Source organism: Nipponia nippon, unplaced genomic scaffold (assembly GCF_047370975.1).
Source record: "Nipponia nippon isolate SJK-2023a ecotype South Korea unplaced genomic scaffold, ASM4737097v1 scaffold_26, whole genome shotgun sequence".
Lineage (NCBI taxonomy): Eukaryota > Metazoa > Chordata > Aves > Pelecaniformes > Threskiornithidae > Nipponia > Nipponia nippon.
In genome coordinates, this window is record NW_028262343.1 from 1,798,574 (window position 1) to 1,818,835 (window position 20,262).

The 20,262-nt window shown below is 41.5% G+C and overlaps 1 protein-coding gene across 1 annotated transcript in view; it reads left to right on the plus strand.

Annotated features, from left to right (window-relative positions):
* LOC104022969 (synaptic vesicle glycoprotein 2C-like) overlaps positions 1-20,262 on the plus strand; it is a 110,790-nt gene that overhangs the window by 55,456 nt on the left and 35,072 nt on the right. Inside the window, exons 8-10 of the mRNA XM_087762468.1 lie at positions 13,371-13,504; positions 13,659-13,748; positions 18,126-18,236. Of these exons, the coding sequence (XP_087618594.1) occupies positions 13,371-13,504; positions 13,659-13,748; positions 18,126-18,236 (335 nt within the window). The remainder of the gene's footprint in view (positions 1-13,370; positions 13,505-13,658; positions 13,749-18,125; positions 18,237-20,262) is intronic.

Below are 20,262 nucleotides of genomic sequence, written 5' to 3' on the forward strand. Positions count from 1 at the left end.
TGAATCTACCCTCTTGTAGTTTAAAACCATTACCTCTGTCCTATCACCATTGGCCCTGCTAAAAAGTCTGTCCCCATCTTTCTTATAAGCCCCCTTTAAGTACTGAAAGGCTGCAATAAGGTCTCCCCGGAGCCTTCTCTTCTCCAGGCTGAACAACCACAGCTCTCTCAGCCTGTCCTCATAGGAGAGGTGTTCCAGCCCTCTGATCATCTTCGTGGCCCTCCTCTGGACCCGTTCCAACAGGTCCATGTCTTTCCTGTGCTGAGGGCTCCAGAGCTGGATGCAGTACTCCAGGTGGGGTCTCACCAGAGCAGAGTAGAGGGGCAGAATCACTACCCTCAACCTGCTGGCCATGCTTTTGATGCGGCCCAGGATACGGTTGGCTTTCTGGGCTGCGAGAGCACATTGCCGGCTCATGTCCAGCTTTTCATCTGCCAGTACCCCCAAGTCCTTGTCCACAGGGCTGCTCTCAATCCCTTCATCCCCCAGCCTGCATTGATACCAGGGATTGCCCTGACCCAGGTGCAGGACCTTGCACTTCTCCTTGTTGAACCTCATGAGGTTCACACAGGCCCACGTGTCCAACTTGTCCAGGTCCCTCTGGATGGCATCCCGTCCCTCAGGCGTGTCAACTGCACCACTCAGCTTGGTGTCATCTGCAAACTTGCTGAGGGTGCGCTCAATCCCACTGTCTGTGTCATTGATGAAGATATTAAACAGTACTGGCCCCAGTATGGACCCCTGAGGGACACCACTCGTCACTGATCTCCATCCGGACATCGAGCTGTTGACCACTACCCTCTGGATGTGACCATCCAGCCAATTCCTTATCCACCAAATAGTCCACCCATCAAATCCATCTCTCTCCAATTTAGAGAGAAGGATGTTGTGGGGGACCGTGTCAAAGGCCTTACAGAAGTCCAGATAGATGACATCCACAGCTCTTCCCTTGTCCACTGATGTAGTCACTCCATTATAGAAGGCCACTAGGTTGGTTCAGGCAGGACTTGCCCTTGGTGAAGCCGTGCTGGCTGTCTTGAATCACCTCCCTGTCCTCCATGTGCCTTAGCATAGCTTCTAGGAGGATCTGTTCCATGATCTTCCCAGGCACAGAGGTGAGGGTGACAGGTCGGTAGTTCCCAGGGTCCTCTTTTCTACCTTTTTTAAAAATGGGTGCAATGTTTCCCTTTTTCCAGTCCCCAGGGACTTCACCTGACTGCCATGACTTTTCAAATATCATGGAGAGTGGCTCGGCAACTACATCAGCCAATTCCCTCAGGACTCTGGGATGCATCTCATCAGGTCCCATAGACTTATGTATGTTCAGATTCCTCAGGTGGTCTCGAACCTGATCTTCTCATACAGTGGGAGGGACTTTGCTCCCCCAGTCCCTGCCTTGAGGTCCATCCACTTGAGAGGTGTGGGAAGAGCGACTGCCATTGAAGACTGAGGCAAAAAAGTTGTTGAGTACCTCAGCCTTCTCCTCGTCCGTTGTTACCAGTTTGCCAGTCACGTTCATCGGGGGGGTACACTTTCTTTAACCTGTCTTTTCTGGTTGACATACCTATAGAAGCCCTTCTTTGCATCCCTTGCCAAGTTCAGCTCCAGCTGCACCTTGGCCTTCCTGACCCCATCCCTAGACAACTGGGCAGCGTCCCTATACTCTTCCCAGGATACCTGTCCCTGCTTCCACTGCCTGCCCATTTCCTTCTTGCCCTTTAGTTTGACCAGGTGGTCTTGACTCAGCCATGCCAGTCTCTTCCCTTCCTTTCCTGATTTCTTACACCTGGGGATCGAGAGCTCTTGTGCTCTATGGAAAGCATCCTTAAAGATCTGCCAGCTCTGTTCTGCTGCTCCCCTGTCCCTGAGGGCAGTTTCCCAGGGGGTCCCATTGACTAACTCCTTGAACAGCTGGATGTTTGCTTTCCTAAAATTCAGGGTCCTGACTTTACTCTTCGCCTGTCCCATATCCCTCAGGACTGCGAGCTCCACCAGTGCATGATCACTGCAGCCCAGGCTGCCTCCAATCTTGATGTCTCTGATTAGCTCACTTGCATTGGTGACCAAGAAGTCCAGTAACACATCCCCATCTGGTAGGGCTATCTATTACCTGGCTTAAGAAGTTATCCTCGATGCACTCCAGGAGTCTCCTGGTTTGCCTACAGCTTGCCATGCTACTTTTCCAGCAGATGTCGGGGTGGCTGAAATCCCCCAGCAGGATGAGAGCCTGCGAGCGCGATGCCTCCTGTAGCTGAAGTAAGAAGGCTTCGTCAATAGGCTCCCCTTGATCGGGCGGCCTGTAGTAAACACCAACCACAAGGTTCCCTGTGTTGGCTCAGTCTCTACTTCTTACCCATAAGTTTTCAACGTGCTCGTGATTATTCTTCAGAGACAGCTCTTGACAATCTATCCATTTCTTGATGTAGAGGGCAATGCCTCCGCCCCTCCTTCCTCGCCTGTTCCTTCTGAACAGCCTGTAGCCATTGATAGCTGCACTCCAGCAATAACGGGTAATAGTCCGAGAGCCGTACCAGGCTAGGAAGTTTCCTAGTGATGTCCTTAACCGGGGCCCCAGGGAGGCAGCAGACTTCCCTATGAGGAGGGTCTGTCTGACGTATTGGACCCTCTGTTCCCTTCAGAAGGGAGTCACCTACAACTATAACCCATCTTTTCTTCCTCGTGGAGGTGGTTGTGATACAGGGGGTAGGCCTTTCTAACCTTGGCAACACCTCTGGTGTACATGGACCATCATCCACATCATCAATTGACTGACCTTCCAGATCCAGAGCCTCATACCTGTTATACAGAGTCACCTGGGAAGGCGAGGTAGGCAGGGAGGGGAATCGCCTGCCGCCCTGAGCATGGACTTGCCTCCATTCGCTCCTTTCCTTTAAGTTACTGCCTTCTGCCTGGCAGGGGGAAGGATACAGGATCCCCTTGATCTTGTGTTTTTTCTGGTGGATGTTCCTGTTTCTGTCTCAGGGAGGGCAGAGCATGGTTCCACCAGTCTCTGTCTTTCTCAGATTCCCTGATGCTCCTTAACCTTTCTATTTCCTCTCATAGCTCTGCTACCAGGCTGAGCAGATCATCTACTTTGTCACACCTCACACAGGTGTTCTCACTACTGCCATCAGGCACTAGTGAAAGGCTCTGGCACTCCCTGCAGCCTGCGATCTGGGTGGCTGCATGTTTTTGTGGGAGCTCTGTTTGGGTAGCCATATCAGTTCTGGTGAGTGCAGAGGACATATTGCTTTCTGCTGGGTAGTTACCATAGCTAAGCTCCTTCTGGGAGGGTGATGACCACCAATTGAACTGACCTATGGTAGCAGGAACCCGGCACAAGGGGATTATGCTACTGACTAAGGTCCAAAAGTCCTAATAATAACAGGATTGGAAATAGGTGGGATTTTTCATTTTGCAGAGTAAACAACTCTTAAAACTTTAAGCCAGTGGTCTCTAATGTCCCTCACTCACTGCCAACACAGCGTTCACTACCTTCCTAAGGCCTTAGCCTCAGGAATCCTCCTTACAGTTACGTTTCTGTATTTTCTGATGGTTTTAGGATGAGGTGATGATACCTTCCCCCCACTCTAGCACCCCGCTTCTGGTATTTACCAGGGGAGAGAGGAGAGAACCATGTCAAATGGCTTTCATGAACAAATCTCCATGGTATGGTCTGAGGCAGAGACATTACTTCTTTATATACGTCCATCAAATTCCAATTAAATTAGGCTAGATTATTCACTAAAATACTACAAAATTACTCTCTTAATAATACAGAATCAAGGAAATAGGAAACATACTACTTTCTAAAACATTCAATGCAAAAAGCAGATTTAAGTCTTTAGTCTTGTCATGGTCTGTTTGGATCTCTCAAATTTACAGGACAACATACTCTGTGATTTAAACTTTATTTCATGAGCTCATTAAGAAATACAGCAAACAAATACAAGCGGGCTCAGTCCCCTTTTGCCCAGACTAGTCTATCAATCATGTGAATTCACTTATTTACCATTCAAGTCATAAGGTTTCATAATTTATAATCCGTAACTCTTAATTTGTGCACCTATGAGCAAGGAAAAGAATTAGTTACCTAGCCAAGGGTGAGAGTGCTCATCCTTCCTCCTCCATCACAGTGCAGGCATACCCTGTATCACCAGGAAGCATGAAAGCCTCAGCAGTCCAGCTGCTGTTGGATCCACTTCAAAAGCTTTTTGGGTAAGATGATGTTTTATACCTTCCAGCTTGGAGGTATGGTCTATACAATTTCTATAAATTAGCAGATTCTGATGAAACTGCCAGACAAAAGACAGCAATTTGCAGGTGATAATAGCTGTATAATGCCCCTTTTGCTCTTTCTGGCCATCTGTCCTGCCTACGTGGTGCTCTCACTTTGACCTAATGGTGCTGCTCCCATCATACATCAGGCCTTAGCATGAGCTGTGTTAGCCAAAATCTAAGCAGGAGCTGAGTGAACAGTTCCAAGTCTAAACATTTTATTCAGACCAGTGTAATCACATTACATAACAGATCTTCATCTGAACTCTACGCCCATCTACAAGAAGGGTCAGAAGGAGGATCTGGGTTATGGAGCAGATCATCTTGAGTGCCATCACACAGCACATATGGGACAACCAGGGCATCAGGCCCAGTCAGCATGGGTTTATGAAAGGGAGATCCTGTTTCACTAACCTGATCTCCTTCTATGACAAGGTGACGCACTTAGTGGACAAGGGAAAGGCTGTGGATGTTGTCTACCTGGACTTTAGTAAGGCCTTTGACACTGTCTCCCACAGCATTCTCCTGGAGAAGCTGGCTGCTCACAGCTTGGATAAGTGCGCTCTCCGCTGGGTTAAAAACTGGCTGGACGGCCGACCCCAGAGAGTGGTGGTGAATGGAGTCAAATCCAGTTGGCAGCCAGTCACGAGTGGTGTTCCCCAGGGCTCAGTGTTGGGGCCGGTCCTGTTCAATATCTTCATTGATGATCTGGATGAGGGGATTGAGTGCAGCCTCAGTAAGTTTGCAGATGACACCAACTTGGGTGGGAGTGTTGATCTGCTGGAGGATAGGAAGGCTCTACAGAGGGATCTGGACAGGCTGGATTGATGGGCTGAGGCCAATTGTATGAGGTTCAAAAAGGCTAAGTGCTGGGTCCTGCACTTGGGTCACAACAACCCCATGCAACACTACAGGCTTGGGGAAGAGCGGCTGGAGAGCTGCCCGGCGGAAAAGGACCTGGGGGTGGTGGTCGACAGCCAGCTGAATATGAACCGGCAGTGTGCCCAGGTGGCCAAGAAGGCCAATAGCATCCTGGCTTGTATCAGAAATAGTGTGGCCAGCAGGACCAGGGAAGAGATCATCCCCCTGTACTCGGCACTGGTGAGGCTGCACCTTGAGTACTGTGTTCAGCTTTGGGCCCCTCACTACAAGAAGGACAATGAGGTGCTGGAGCATGTCCAAAGAAGGGCAACGAAGCTGGTGAAGGGTCTAGAGCACAAGTCTTATGAGGAGCAGCTGAGGGAACTGGGGTTGTTTAGTCTGGAGAAGAGGAGGCTGAGGGGAGACCTTATCGCTCTCTGCAACTACCTGCAAGGAGGTTGTAGGGAGGTGGGTGTTGGTCATCATTTAAAAGATGTGTAGACGTGGTGCTTGAGGACATGGTTTAGTGGTGGACTTGGCAGTGCTAGGTTAATGGTTGGACTCAATGATCTTAAGGGTCTTTTCCAACCTAAACGATTCTATGATTCTATGGAATGTGAACTGCTAATGAGTGATTTTCCTTTATTCATTTCTGTGTTTTGTTTAGTTGGCCCAATATCCTTTCCAGTAAAGAAAATTGATCTGCAAGAATAACTTCCATTGCTAAGTCAAGATACAGACATGCCATTCCCATTAGGCTCAGTACTGACAACAGACTACTTCAAGTCTCTACCTGTATTCATGTTTCTCTAGCTAGAAAGGCAAGTGAGATCCTATGTTTCCTAGTCTTAAATAGATGACTAATTAAACATCCTTTGCTACCTCTAGCATCTGCCAAGATTAGACAATGATACGACCAGGCTGTTTGGTACCTGCATTTCTCTTATTAGGAGTTGTTGCTTTAATTCTCTAACATGATTACATCTGTTCATCACCTCTGCCATTTCAGAGATGAAATTCTTCCCTATATTGTCTCTTGTGAGTCACAGCATCTTGATACAGCCATATTTTAGGGCCAAATGAAAGTCAGATTTCAGACAGACCATCGCAGTCCACATGTGCAATGACTTAAAAGCTTCCCATGTCCTTTTTTACCCCCAGCATTGTTAGATAGTGTGACTTAAATCTATTTTTTATGGTTTTTCTATCAAGCCTGTCACAGATGCATTAGCATTTCCATAGCAAGGAGACAGAAACCTAATACATTCATAGCTCTATATTCTTCACAGAGTACGTGTATAGTTAAGTGAAAGGCTGACATATCATGACTAAACCTCAATGGACTTTGGGCATATCATATACCATAGTATCATATCACTGACTGAGGTATGGGTATACACAAACTTCCTTCTCAATGAAAAGTAAAACTGGGCAGTACTACAGCAGGTATTAGAAACATTAAAAAAGCGGATTATTGATGTCACTGTTCAGAGTTACTACAGCTGGAGGCCTCACTGGGATACTGGATACAGAAATTGTGTCTGATGTTATTAGAGAGCAAATAATTTTCTATGCGAGGTCAGCCCTCCTTACAGCTGTCCCGGGGCTCGTCTAAATGGCAGATAATGTTACTGGAGCGATGGGAAACCTTATAATCTCAGGTCTTCAGATGAAGATCAATACTAGCACAGGGAAGTGATGAGTGTCAGTGGCTGACAACCCCCTCCTCTGCCGGAGAGGGGAAATGTGTCTTTAGAAAACGCCTCATTCCTTTTAATCACAGTTTTAAGTGTCAGCAGACTAAATCTGAGTTTAATATATTTATAAAATATATCTGTTTAACACTATTACTTTCTTCTTCCATTGAAGCGTTGATCCTTATGGCTCCCAGGGACTAATAGCATCAGCTAGAAAGCCAGACAGATGCGGATGAGAATTAGAGAGTCTTCTACAGGCAGCTTTGTTAAGGTACCTCCATCATGGTCTGCCACACTTCAGCTATTTTATTTCCAGATTCCTTCTGCAAAAATTACCAGCAGCTGACCTGCTGAGCTAGTGGGTAGTGGGTTTATAGATTATCTATCTATCTATACAGGCTAAAAACATCATTGCCTTTCCCATGTGATATTAATAATCTAATCACAGGAAAGACAATACAACTTTGTGTTACTGGAATTTCATATTAATACAATTAAAGAATAATTCTGAAAACATTATTTTCGCATTTGTGAGAAACCATATATTTCACTCAGTCTCATAAAACCATCTAACCACGCTTCCTCAGCTATATAACTTACCTGAACTCATTTTTTTCAGTTTCAGTGATGTTTTACCATTATTACAATCAGTACCACTAAAATATATGGGCTCAAATCCTAGGTATTACTCACAGTTAAACTCAGTAATGCCAGGACAGACTAAATATAAGTGCAATAATAATGTATTTCAGTGCTGCCAGCTGCAAAATATTTCCAGTCATCCTCCTAATTTTGATTTAGCTTAGATTTGGGAAATACTCAACATAACATTTAATAGTAGAACTCTTTGTGCAGACTTTGTTTTAAACTTATTTTTGTATGAAGTGTGGTAACAGTGCCACCATGTGGCAATTTAGATCATAGAATCATAGAATTAGAAGCACAGAATCATAGAATATCTCAAGTTGGAAGGGACCCATAAGGATCATTGAGTCCAACTCCCTGTTCCTCGCAGGGCTACCTAACACTAAACCATATGACTAAGAGTGTCATCCAGACGCTCCTTGAACTCTGACAGGCTTGGTGCTGTGACCACTTCCCTGGGGAGACTGTTCCAGTGACCGACCACCCCCTCAGTGAAGAACGTTTTCCTAATATCCAACCTGAACTTCCCCTGATGCAGCTTCATTCCATTTCCATGTGTCCTATCGCTGGTCACCAGAGAGAGGAGATCAGCACCTCCCCCTCCACTGCCCCCCTTAAGGAAGTTGTAGACTGCGATGAGATCACCCCTCAGCCTTCTCTTCTCCAAGCTGAACAAGCCAAGTGACCTCAGCCGCTCCTCATAAGTCTTGCCCTCGAGACCTTTCACCATCTTGGTCGCCCTCCTCTGGACACACTCTAATAGCTTGATGTCCTTCTTATACTGAGGCACCCAAAACTGCACACAGTACTCGAGGTGGGGCCGCACCAGTGCATTGTAGAGGGGGACAATCACCTCCTTCGACCAGCTAGCTATGCTGTGCTTGATGCACCCCAGGACCCGGTTGGCCCTTTTGGCTGCCAGGGCACACTGTTGACTCATGTTCAACTTGCCATCCACCCAAACCCCCAGATCTCTTTCTGCGGGGCTTGTCTCCAGCCTCTCATCCCCCAATTTGTATGTATAACCAGGATTACCCCATCCCAGGTGGAGAATCCAGCACTTGCTCTTGTTAAATTTCATACGGTTGGTGATTGCCCAGCTCTCTAGTCTATCCAGATCTCTCTGTAAGGCCTCTCTACCCTCGAGGGAGTCCACAGCTCCCCCTAGTTTAGTATCATTAGCAAACTTACTTAATGTACATTGGATTCCTGCGTCCAGATCATTTATAAAAACATTAAAGAGCGCTGGTCCTAAAATTGAGCCCTGGGGAACCCCACTGGTGACTGGCCACCAGCCTGATGTAACCCCATTTACTATAACTCTTTGAGCCCAACCCATCAGCCAATTGTTCACCCAACATATTATGGATCAATCACACATCTTAGTTATTGGATATTTCTCAAATTTAAGACATTAAAAATTGAGGCTAGAGAGCTGAGTTCTGACCAAAGATCGTGTGTTAAAACAGAAATAAGCAACGTTAGAAAATTATAGAAAGGATTCTGCAGAAGCAGCTATGGAATCTATGAATTCCTATAAACTCCTTGGTGATGTTTCTCCTCTGACCCTAATTTTAGGGATATTCTTGCGTCTACTCCCTCCCTTGATCTACCAAAAGACAAGAGTTTATGCAAACTTGGCTTTTGACAATTTCTGACACTGCCATGAATCCAGTTCCTCCAATTCCTGCTGAATGACTAACGAAAATTGTTATCACGACGGGTCAGTCTTTAGCTAACCATGCCATAAAATTCTTATATTCGGTTAGGCTTTCTTTGCTCACATTAGTCTCTTAGAAAGGTGTTCCACAACTTTATTCCTCTGGTATTTAGAAACCTTCCCCTTGCCAGCCAGTATTTATACAGATCCTGTAGTCACCCATTTTTTTCATTGCCCACATTGCACTTCAGTGTAACCCTTATGGATTTGTAGAGAGCTATCAAGTTCCCTATCCGTCCTCATTTTGAAAAGTTAAGCAAACCATCCCCATTAGTCTGCTCTCATTGGGTAGACTCTCATCACCTAACCACTGTAAAAGATGATCTTTGTCCTTGAAGATACCCACTGTTTCTCAGGTAACATACATGTGTCCAGCTCTGGGGTCCTCAGTACAAGAAGGACATGGAACTGTTGGAAAGGGTCCAGAGGAGGGCCACACAAATGATCAGAGGGATGAAACACCTCTGCTGTGAGGAAAGGCTGAAAGAGCTGGGGTTGTTCAGCCTGGAGAAGAGAAGGCTCTGGGGAGACCTGATTGCAGCCTTTCAGTACTTAAAGGGGGCTTATAAGAAAGATGGGGACAGACTTTTTAGCAGGGCCAATGGCAATAGGACAAGGGGTAATGGTTTTAAACTACAAGAGGGTAGATTCAGACTAGATATAAGGGAGAATTTTTTTACGCTGAGGGTGGTGAAACACTGGAACAGGTTGCCCAGAGAGGTGGTAGATGCCCCATCCTTGGAAACATTCAAGGTCAGGCTGGATGGGGCTCTGAGCAACCTGATCTAGTTGTAGATGTTCCTGCCAATTGCAGGGGGGATTGACTAGATGACCTTCAAAGGTCCCTTCCATCCAAAAGCATTCTATGATTCTATAAAATTCAGCATAATATGGACAAGTCTACCTCTATATTTATTCAGAAAGTCTATGACAGAAATGGTCTTTTCTTTCCTTTGGAGCAAGAACTTTTTTATAATATCCTTTTAATTTATTAATATTATGGAGTAGATGAAATGCTGAGTTGGGAGGGAAGATTTTGTTGACATTGAATTCAACATATAAATTGGTGATTAGATATAGATTAGCATCTTGGTACATTTTGCTTTTGCTCTGCTCCATTCACTATTATCATTAATTCGTCAGATATGTTAAATCATGAGATAAATTGCAGCAGCTAATACAATGCATAGAGAAAAAGATGGAATAACAGTAATAAAACCCATACTGAACATTTCACTTGACAAGCCCCTCAGACATTTTGAGGAGTAGCAAAGATGTTTTGCAGGTTGTCAGGATGACAGCAGGATGAATGGTGCACTCGTTGCTTTTAATTAAGTGCAGTATGGTTCACTTACATTAATAAATGACACCTTAAAATAAATTATTACCAGTGTTTTCCAGGACTGGCTACAGAGCACAAGATGTTGCTGTTGTTTTATAACAGACATAAAGCCAGGTTGATTTCATTTACCACAGAAGTGCTCTTTCTACAGCTCAGTCTTACAAAACATAAGCCAGAGTGATAAAAGGCAGATTGTCTAAATATACTAGTGGCTCTGTGTATTTCTGGGACAGTTTCTAATGACAACAAGAGCCAGTACCTTGATCGTACTGTTCTGAGAGATGAAAACCCCAGTCCTGTGCCTCCTTTCCCATGACACTAGCAGTTGCACCACTGCCCAGCAAGTCAGATGAGCTCACTGCTCTGATCGAAAATTAATCTAACTAAAAGGAAATAATTTTGCAAGTTCTATACCAGGTGATTTTGTACTATAGTTTAAAATATATAATGAAGAGTATAATTCTAATGATTATAATAGAATGCGTACACAATACCCAAAACATAGGTATGGTTTCTAATTGCCTCATTAACTCACTGTAAACCTTTCCTTCTTTATTTCCTTCCCTTCCCAATTTAGATGAAAAGTATGCCCATATTATTTAAGATTTGGAATTCCATAAGATTAAAAGTTAACATTTTCCAAAAGTCAGTAAAAGCAAATTTTTAATACACTTTTACATCCTTTTCTGTTTGGTTTTTTTTTAAATCTTAAATTTTCATTCCAAGTTCTATTTTGGAATAAAATTTAACATGACATTTTAGACAGCTTCTTTGGACAGCTTCCTTCTGTTGGAGGGAACTTTGGAGGGGAGAGGTATGTTTATCTGGAGCCTTACTTATAAAAGTCTGCAGATCAAAATGTTTCACCGAGCTGTTGATAAAGGGCAAATGACTGTATTTTTTCATATTGTAGCATGTAAGTACTTTGATAAGAGAAAGGATTTTTGTTTTCTAAGAATGTATTTATGATCCATAGCATGAGATCTTTAAATTCCAAAATACACTATACACTTAAGAGATTAATACCTCCTTTGAAGAACTATTTAATAGGCCCTTTGGTACCATGTTGTACCAGTTGTTTACTGACATCCAGACAGATTTAATTTACCATGTCTTTTGTCTAGAAAAATCAGTTAGCAAAGAAATATATCAGATGAATCCAATGTCAGCTCTTTCATTAGCCAGGATTCCATTTTCTTCCAGTAACCACTTCTGTCATTTATCATTATTCTTATCTTCCACTCTGCTTTTAATAAGTTTTCCTTGAAAATTTTACTTGAAAGATTCTGCTGTATTGAAGCCAGACTAAAAGGTCAGGTAGCTACCCAAATCATATTTTTCTCTTTCTTAAGAGAAATTCTTAAAGTTCTTAAAATTCTAGCATTTCAATAGTCCAGTCATAATATACCACCCAATCAGATATTTTATTAAAAAGCTGAACTACCAGCCCTGCAGTTTCACATGCAGGTTTTCCAGTATTTCCTTTTACGTTCTTCTCAGTATATTTTAACAATGGCTTCTACTTCATGTTATTAGTCAGCACTCAGATATATCTCAAGAAAAATTTTTTGGATGAGGAGAGGTTTTTTCCTGTAGTACTTTTTTCTTAACCTCTTTATATAATTATAATTCTCTCTCTACTTCAGTGTTAAGGTTGTCCATCTAAGATATAAGTTTAAATACTGAATATTTTTTCCTGAGCATCTAGTTATGGAGCAGGGGGACGGCTGTCGGTCTACTTTTAACAGAATTGAAGGAGTGGTATAGTGCTCTGGAAGAAGATGGAAACCAAAGTTGGGCACTGTAAATGCTTTATGTGTTGCACTGTATTACATTAGGAGACTTATTAAGAGTATTGAAATTAACTCTTTGTTAATAATAATGACAGAATTGCAAACCTTAAAATTCCAGTTGTCATATTTTGTAATCAAATATATAGATTGGCCTCAACCATCCATGCTACCAATGGAAGGGAAACACTAATTCAGAAACAACTCAACCAAAAAAAAAAATTGAAAGAAAATTAGATCAGATGTAAACCATATCCCCATGCTTTAGTGCTGAGTTACAAGATGCCTGCTTATTTGAAGAAGGTCCAAGAGCATAGAGATTTTGAGTACTTTGTTTTTAGCATTTCCGTTTCTAGCAGTCTGTAGACTTAACTGTACTGTTTGAATGCTTTTCTCATATTTTTACTGTTTCTTCCTTTCTTATTGATTGCTAATGATTTTCTATGAGAATTCAACACCCAATACTCATTACTACTTTGAATAGCTTCTAAGAGGAAGACTTGAAGAAGCCAATTAGGTTTCGATTTTGTCAGTGTTGGTGAAAGCTAATAGATTGATGGATTTTTTTTTTAAAGCCTTTACTTTAATAGACACACAGATGCAGCATTCTCAGAGGTCATAAAATTCCATAAAATATATCATCTGAGTGTAGATTGTTAATTCTCCCTTCTTCCAGTATTCATACAAAACTTTTTCTTTGTATGTATAGTCTTATGTATGATGATGGTGTCCCTGTTTTCACGTAACTACCTTCATGCAGATTTTGCCAAAAGGCTTGAAAGAGGCTTCTTCATCTCTGTGTAAGGAAGTCTCCCAACCTGCATTATATGGCCATTTTCCAGCATGATGAGTCACATGCAAGAGGCTGAAATTCATAATGTAAGATTATTTGTGAAATCATTGATATTTGTGGAAATAGAAGAGATCTATCAGGCATCATTTAGATACAGGTATCGTTTTGCATCTCCAAAAAGCTGCAGACTCCCACATACAATAGTCCTTATTTCTCTATATTTTGTGAATTTCTTCTTTCATAGGATGGAGTTTCAGCATGGGCTCTGCCTACCAGTTTCACAGCTGGCGAGTATTTGTGATCATCTGTGCACTGCCCTGTGTCTCTTCTGTGGTAGCTCTCACCTTTATGCCAGAAAGTCCACGGTTCTTGCTGGAGGTATAACTTTCAAAATGGTTTTTAAATTCCAGTCAAAATTATTTCTGTGTTTACATCACAACATCTGTATAACAGGCATTAAGATTGTTCAGTGACTATAGAATATCTTAATCTGAATATATGTTTTGTTTAAATTATTTGATCAAATGTTTAGGTTGGAAAACATGATGAAGCTTGGATGATACTCAAGCAAATTCATGACACAAACATGCGAGCTCGTAGTCAGCCTGAGAAAGTCTTCACAGTGAGTATTGCTTTTAAAGCTAATAGCTTAGCACATCAGCCAGCTTGCTGACTGGCAAGGTCTGGAGTGCTTAAGCAATCAATATTAATGCTCTGCATGACAAAGCCAATCATTTGCACTCTAAATATAAGAACTGAATTCCTACTGAGATTGTTATATATTCAGCAGATGTTACGATATCAGCCTTTGGCCAGCATATTCTTGAGCATACGAACCCATGGTGTGATCATTTTTTCTGTTGTACTGAGATACTTAATAGACTCCATCTGTGTTTTTTTATTGTTTACTCATCCTTAATAATAACAGCAAGCACATAGTAGAAGTCCAAATTAGTTGTCTGTTGTGTCTTTAAAGCTTTTGAATTTATTTTTCATTTTTATTAGCTACAATGGTAATTGTTAAAAATTTGTTTTCATTTCTGTGAAATAGTAATTTTTCAGACATTTAATTTTCTCAAAATATCTTGGAAGCTCAACTGCATCTTGTTGTTGACTTGCAGGTCTAATGATAAGACCATATTCAAAGTATTGATGGGTTGTTTCTATTTGGAGGAGAAATTGGCAGTTCAGATGTGGGGCTTTTTTATGGCATCTTCCTTATTTATAAAGAATACACACAACATTTTTGTCTTCCTGAATACAGTAGGACCAAACAGCAGAAGGCATTTTCTTGCTTTGAAATCCAGTCTGCCTTTCCAGCTTGTGCTGTGCCGTGGGAGTGCTGTCACTCTGCTCCCTCTCAGAGCCATGTGTGGGATTTTTTTTCCTCTTCCAGAGGCTTTCTCTGTGCTTTAATGCACATATAACTCAATTAAGAAATCCTCTTAAAGGTTCTGCATTTGCAGGCAGTCTCAAGGAATGACCATCTGACCGTATAACATTATTCCATTGAGACTTGCAATTTATTGCCTTGGATGCCGTTTCTGTTGCCTCCATTTAATTTTTTCCACAAAGAAGCTCAAGAACTCCTATATTTATCCTGAAAGAAGGCTGGTTAGCATATCTATCATGTTAAATCTACATTTATTGATACACCAGTGACCTACCCCATATCCTGTCTAATCTAAAATGTTATTTTTTATTTCATTTACACATTTACAAGTAAAGGGATTTGCCTAACACTGTACAGCTAGGGTCTAATTTCACACATGCTGATCTGAGCTGCTTTCAGACAGAGTATTCCTGCCCCCAGTCACTTTGTTTTTCTTCTGCCAGCATTGATATTCATTGATTGATTGCACAGTCAGCCGTAACATAGACCCTATCCCCCTATGGTGTTAGTTTAGGCATGAGGAAGAAGACAGAAATATGCTGGGACAAAAAGTGGGAGGAAGGACCAGCTACAGTCTCACATCAGTTTGATGTAATTGTAATCGCATCATAAAGCAGCTATGGAGAAGAAAACAAAACACGTGCTTGTTGTTTCCAGTTCTTCTGATCTAACAAGTCTTTCTCTCTACGGTTGTTAAAATGTAACACTGAACAATGTTAAACTCAGCAGTTTATTTATAACTATTTTCGTTAATTGGCCAGCCATGAATAAGGAAAAAAACACCACTCGGGATTTTTTTGCTAGTTTCCACCATGAGCATTGGGAAGACTCAACTCTTGATATCAAGGAGTTGCAGGATTAGAAATACTGTACTGTATGTCAAGGTTACACACTGATAGAAGTCCCTAATTTTAGCTTCCATTAATATCATTAAAAAATGCATCATTGTCTCCTCTTTGGACACTATTAGCACTTTATTTTATAAAACCCAGAATGCAAAGAAAGTCTTCATAATCTGGGACATCCTTTTAGCCTCTCTTTTTTTTTTTAAATTTAAATTAGTCCTGGATATTGTGGCATTTTGTCTCAGCAATTTATTCACATAGCTCTCCTAAGCCCCATTGCTTCATCCAGTATCATTCTATGACTAATGTGTTAATATTTTCCTCCACTTCATGTCACTAGTTCCATCAAACAGATACCCTTTGACAGTGTGTTTTCTAATTCTACAGCTGATGCAACTTTTTCTCCATTACTGCTATAGTTTTAGTGTGCTTTCCCTTGATATAATTTCCTATTTATATTGATGTCATCTTTTCCTAGAAGCTTTTTTCACAAGTCATGTTTATTCTTGTTGCTCATATTATTGAGGATTTTATCTTCAAACCTTTAGAACAGAAAAAGCATCAACTAATGAACAGTTGGTTTCAGAGTTAGAAACTCCAAAATGGATGTATTCTAGTGACTGACCGTGAAATTTGTGGAGGTGGTGGCTCTTAATACTTTTGAAAATCTCTCCTGAGAGCAGTGACACTAACAGAGCCAGTAGTAAGTTGACAGTATCTTCCATTATGGGACTACCTATGATAAATGTTTGTGTACATGCTTAATTGCCTTCCTGGGTTCTTAAAATATGCATTCATTAGATCAGTTGGTTTAAATGTTTTAAGTAAAAAAAAATCTTTGTATCCCTAAAACCAAAATTCTCTCTGCTCTTTCATTGCCATGTATTAATTAATCATTTTTTCTACAAACGTTTTCCTTTGCAGCATGTCTTGATTTTGTAAAATTTAAAACATTGCATATTTCTAGCCATCGCTTTTAAACAGAAGTTCCATTTTCATTGAAATAGGTATTCTTTATTGTTTCTTCTTTAATTCTTCATATACTGACAGCTGAATTTGCATGGTCCAGATGGACCATTGTCCTGATTCAATAGGACTTTTCTTATGTTAAAGGACCATCAAGGCCATGGGCTTTTTGTCCCCAGTAAAATACAGTGGTCCTAGGATATATATGATTACCCCAACCTTCACAGCTCCAAACAAGTCAGGTGGCCAGGACAGTGAAAAGGCTGCCTCAGCCTACAAGTGTTGTTCTTGCTTATACGGTGTGATTCAAAAGGCATGCCCTTTCTGCCAGGAGGTGTGGCATGAGAGCATGTGAGGATGTCTGTATGTATGAGGTCTTAAATAATCTTGGAGGACTCAACTCAGTCTTTTGTATAAAATGTTTCATAAAAGCAGTTTAAGAAAAGCTTAAAATCAACTGAATGATGCAGACAGGATTATTGCTATTGGAAGAGGCATGACGAGAAGGGTACAGGCTTTAGATATAGTCATGGTTTGGCAAGACGGTGAGCTGCAGTGTTTCAGAAATGAAGGTGGTTACAGCTAAAACCACTTAGTGGGCTTTTGTTTGCTTTTGTTCACGGGATGAGGCTGCTGGTGCATCTTAAACGGTGTACATCTGTAAAAGCAGTGGGCTGAAAACTAGAGCTTTACCATCAATACTGCTATTCCTTGATGTCCTGTAATCCACTATGATACATCTGTGGGTGGTGGTGTCCTCATTCTGTTAAGAAGAAACACAAGCTATTGCTACCTTCAGAAATTGCAGCCAAACATTGAACACTCAGTCTGTTGCTCTCTCCCTTCTTATATGTCAGTCCCTTTCCCCATTTTATTTATTTTCTTTCCATTCTCTTTCTATTTGACATCTTTTTAAACAAACTGTGGATGAATACACTGCCTTTTGTGATATTGCTATGATCCTAGAACCAGAGTGGAAGCCAAAACAAAACCATACAAAAGTATAAGTTTGTCAGGTCCTGAAGTGGCTGAGAAGACCATATAACATATTCTTGTTCTGCTACACAGGAGAGTGCAAGTGAAAATTAGCACTGTAGACAACATCACATTCTCTGTCACTGGTATTTCTGTATTTTTCCCTGATGTTTGTTTATCTCATTTCACTTTAGACGAAGTAGATGATTGCCCATAACAGCAATAACATGCATGGTTCCAGATAATTTCTCATAACTTTTTCTCTCTTCATTAAAAAGAATAGTTAAAGTTGACATCCAAAAGACAAGGAGAGTTCCCTGTCTACCACTACAGGAAATAAGAACAAAAGAAAAATGTTATTCAGCTATTAATTCTTGACATTTCAAATGCTTCTATTTTCATAATGTATCTTTAATCAATTTCAACAATGTTGTGATAGCAAGTCAGAAACAACTTGATAGCAAACTCTGGACATGCTTAACTGAGGGTTTAAACAATGTTTTATCCTTTGTGGCATTAGATATATGTACAGCAACACTCTAGCAAAACCTGACAGTAACAGCTTGTTTTATTCAGAGGAAATGGATTTCCTGCATGGTTTGAAAGTAGAGCTTTTCAATACAGTTGCATCCATAATGAACTTTGGCATTATAGCATGCTACTATTCTTTTATATTTCTAAAGCATTCCTAGTGTGGACATAGGTTTAATATCTGCTCATTTTTAGTTTATGGGATTTATTAAAACCTTCTAATACTCCTCAATAGGCAGTTAATGATTCAAGAAAATGCAAATATTTGCTGTTCTGTTTTTATTTCTAGGTTAACAGAATCAAAACTCCGAAGCAGATAGATGAGCTCATAGAAATAGAGAGCGATACAGGAACTTGGTACAGGAGGTGTTTTGTTAGAATTCGCACAGAGCTATATGGTGTAAGTAACATCATCTCTGTTCATTCTGTAATTACCTTTCTCTTTTTTAATTAGTGTTCAGAAATGGGATGAATTGATTGAGCTCATGCTGGTGATAGCTGCAATGCTACATTTTCCATGCAACTGGGAGATTCGGGAATCAGTGTAAGATTCTGGTTTCCCGACCCAGAAGAGTCACAGGTGAATCACAGAGGTTGGTTCCGACTTCTGAGGAGGAAAATGCTGCGTTGGCCTTTACACAACTGATGGCTAATAGTTACACAGCCATATGCCCAAGCATCATGATATAATATGTAGTGGGAATGCATATTAACATATACCTATGGAAAGAGGTGATGCATGATGAGATGAAAAATTATCAGCAGGAACTTGAGGCGGACACATTACTTACAAATGGTAAAGCCGTGAATAAATTGTGTAAATGAATGTCAATAAAACCTTTATAAGGCATCATATCTGCATGTATTTTTAGTCATATCGAACGTTTTACCAGAAAACTACTTTAGGGCTATTTCAGAGAACTTAATACAAGCTCACTGGGACTGTGCTCCATATCTTTTTTTACAAGACCAAAATTATGCAGTATCTTTGAACCTCATAATGAAAATTGGGAAAAGTTTCATTAATTCAAAAAAACACTAAAAATGTCAAAAATAGCTTTTCACAGCTGTTAAAAATCTGGCATCTTAAAGCTCTCCAGAGCTATGATGAAGTGTTGTAAACTAAGGTTTGTCACATATTTCCAATATCAAAATTGCTTTGCTTGTAAAAATAGCATTTTCCCTATGAAAAAAAAATCCAGAAAGTGTCTACTTTTAAAGTTATTTGTCCAAAAATAGAGTAGTTGAATATTGAAATGTTATGATTTTACCTTCTTACTAAAGCAGCTTTAAAGGAGTTGCAGCTTGGTTGTCTCACATCCTTGTTATCTCACTGGACTAGCCCCTGGGTCAGAGTGTCTTCCCTGTTGCATGATGTGTGCTAAAAAATCCTAGGACAGACTGCCTCTTCTCTTCAAAAGGAGATAATCTTGAGATGGGGGGGGGGGGGGTGAACACCATTGTCAGTCAGCTCTGCTGTAGCATCTCTGACCTGGGGGTAGTCCCAGCTTTTCCTCATATAGTTAAAGTACCAATTTCTATCTGTGATAGGTTATGACAGATCAGACTCTGAGTGTGTCCCTGTTGAATTATGGAATATAGTTTGTCTAAACTTAAAGCAGTGTAATACTGGGAAATGAGAAGGAAACATTTCTGACAACCTCTGGTTTATTTGAGATAGTGAAATGAAGCTGCCTAGAGATTAAGAAAGTTTGAGGTAATCAGAGCAGGGGTGAATTAATGACACAGTCCACACTGATGGATAAAAAATTGGACATGAGCCGGCAATGTGCACTCGCAGCCCAGAAAGCCAACCATATCCTGGGCTGCATAAAAAGAAGCGTGGCCAGCAGGTTGAGGGAGGTGATTCTCCCCCTCTACTCTGCTCTCGTGAGACCCCACCTGGAGTGTTGCATCCAGCTCTGGAGTCCTCAGCACAGGAAAGACATGGACCTGTTGGAGCAGGTCCAGAGGAGGGCCACGAAGATGATCAGAGGGATGGAACACCTCTCCTATGAGGACAGGCTGAGAGAGTTGGGGTTGTTCAGCCTGGAGAAGAGAAGGCTCCGGGGAGACCTTATTGTGGCCTTTCAATACTTAAAGGGGGCTTATAAGAAAGATGGGGACAGACTTTTTAGCAGGGCCTGTAGCAATAGGACAAGGGGTAATGGTTTTAAACTAAAAGAGGGTAGATTCAGACTAGATATAAGGAAGAAATTCTTTAAACCCTCATGGGTGGTGAGGCACTGGAACAGGTTGCCCAGAGAAGTTGTGGATGCCCCATCCCTGGAAATGTTCAAGGTCAGGCTGGATGGGGCTCTGAGCAACCTGATCTAGTGAAAGATGTCCCTGCCAATTGCAGGGGGGGATGGACTAGATGAACTTTAAAGGTCCCTTCCAACCCAAACCATTCTATGAATCTATGA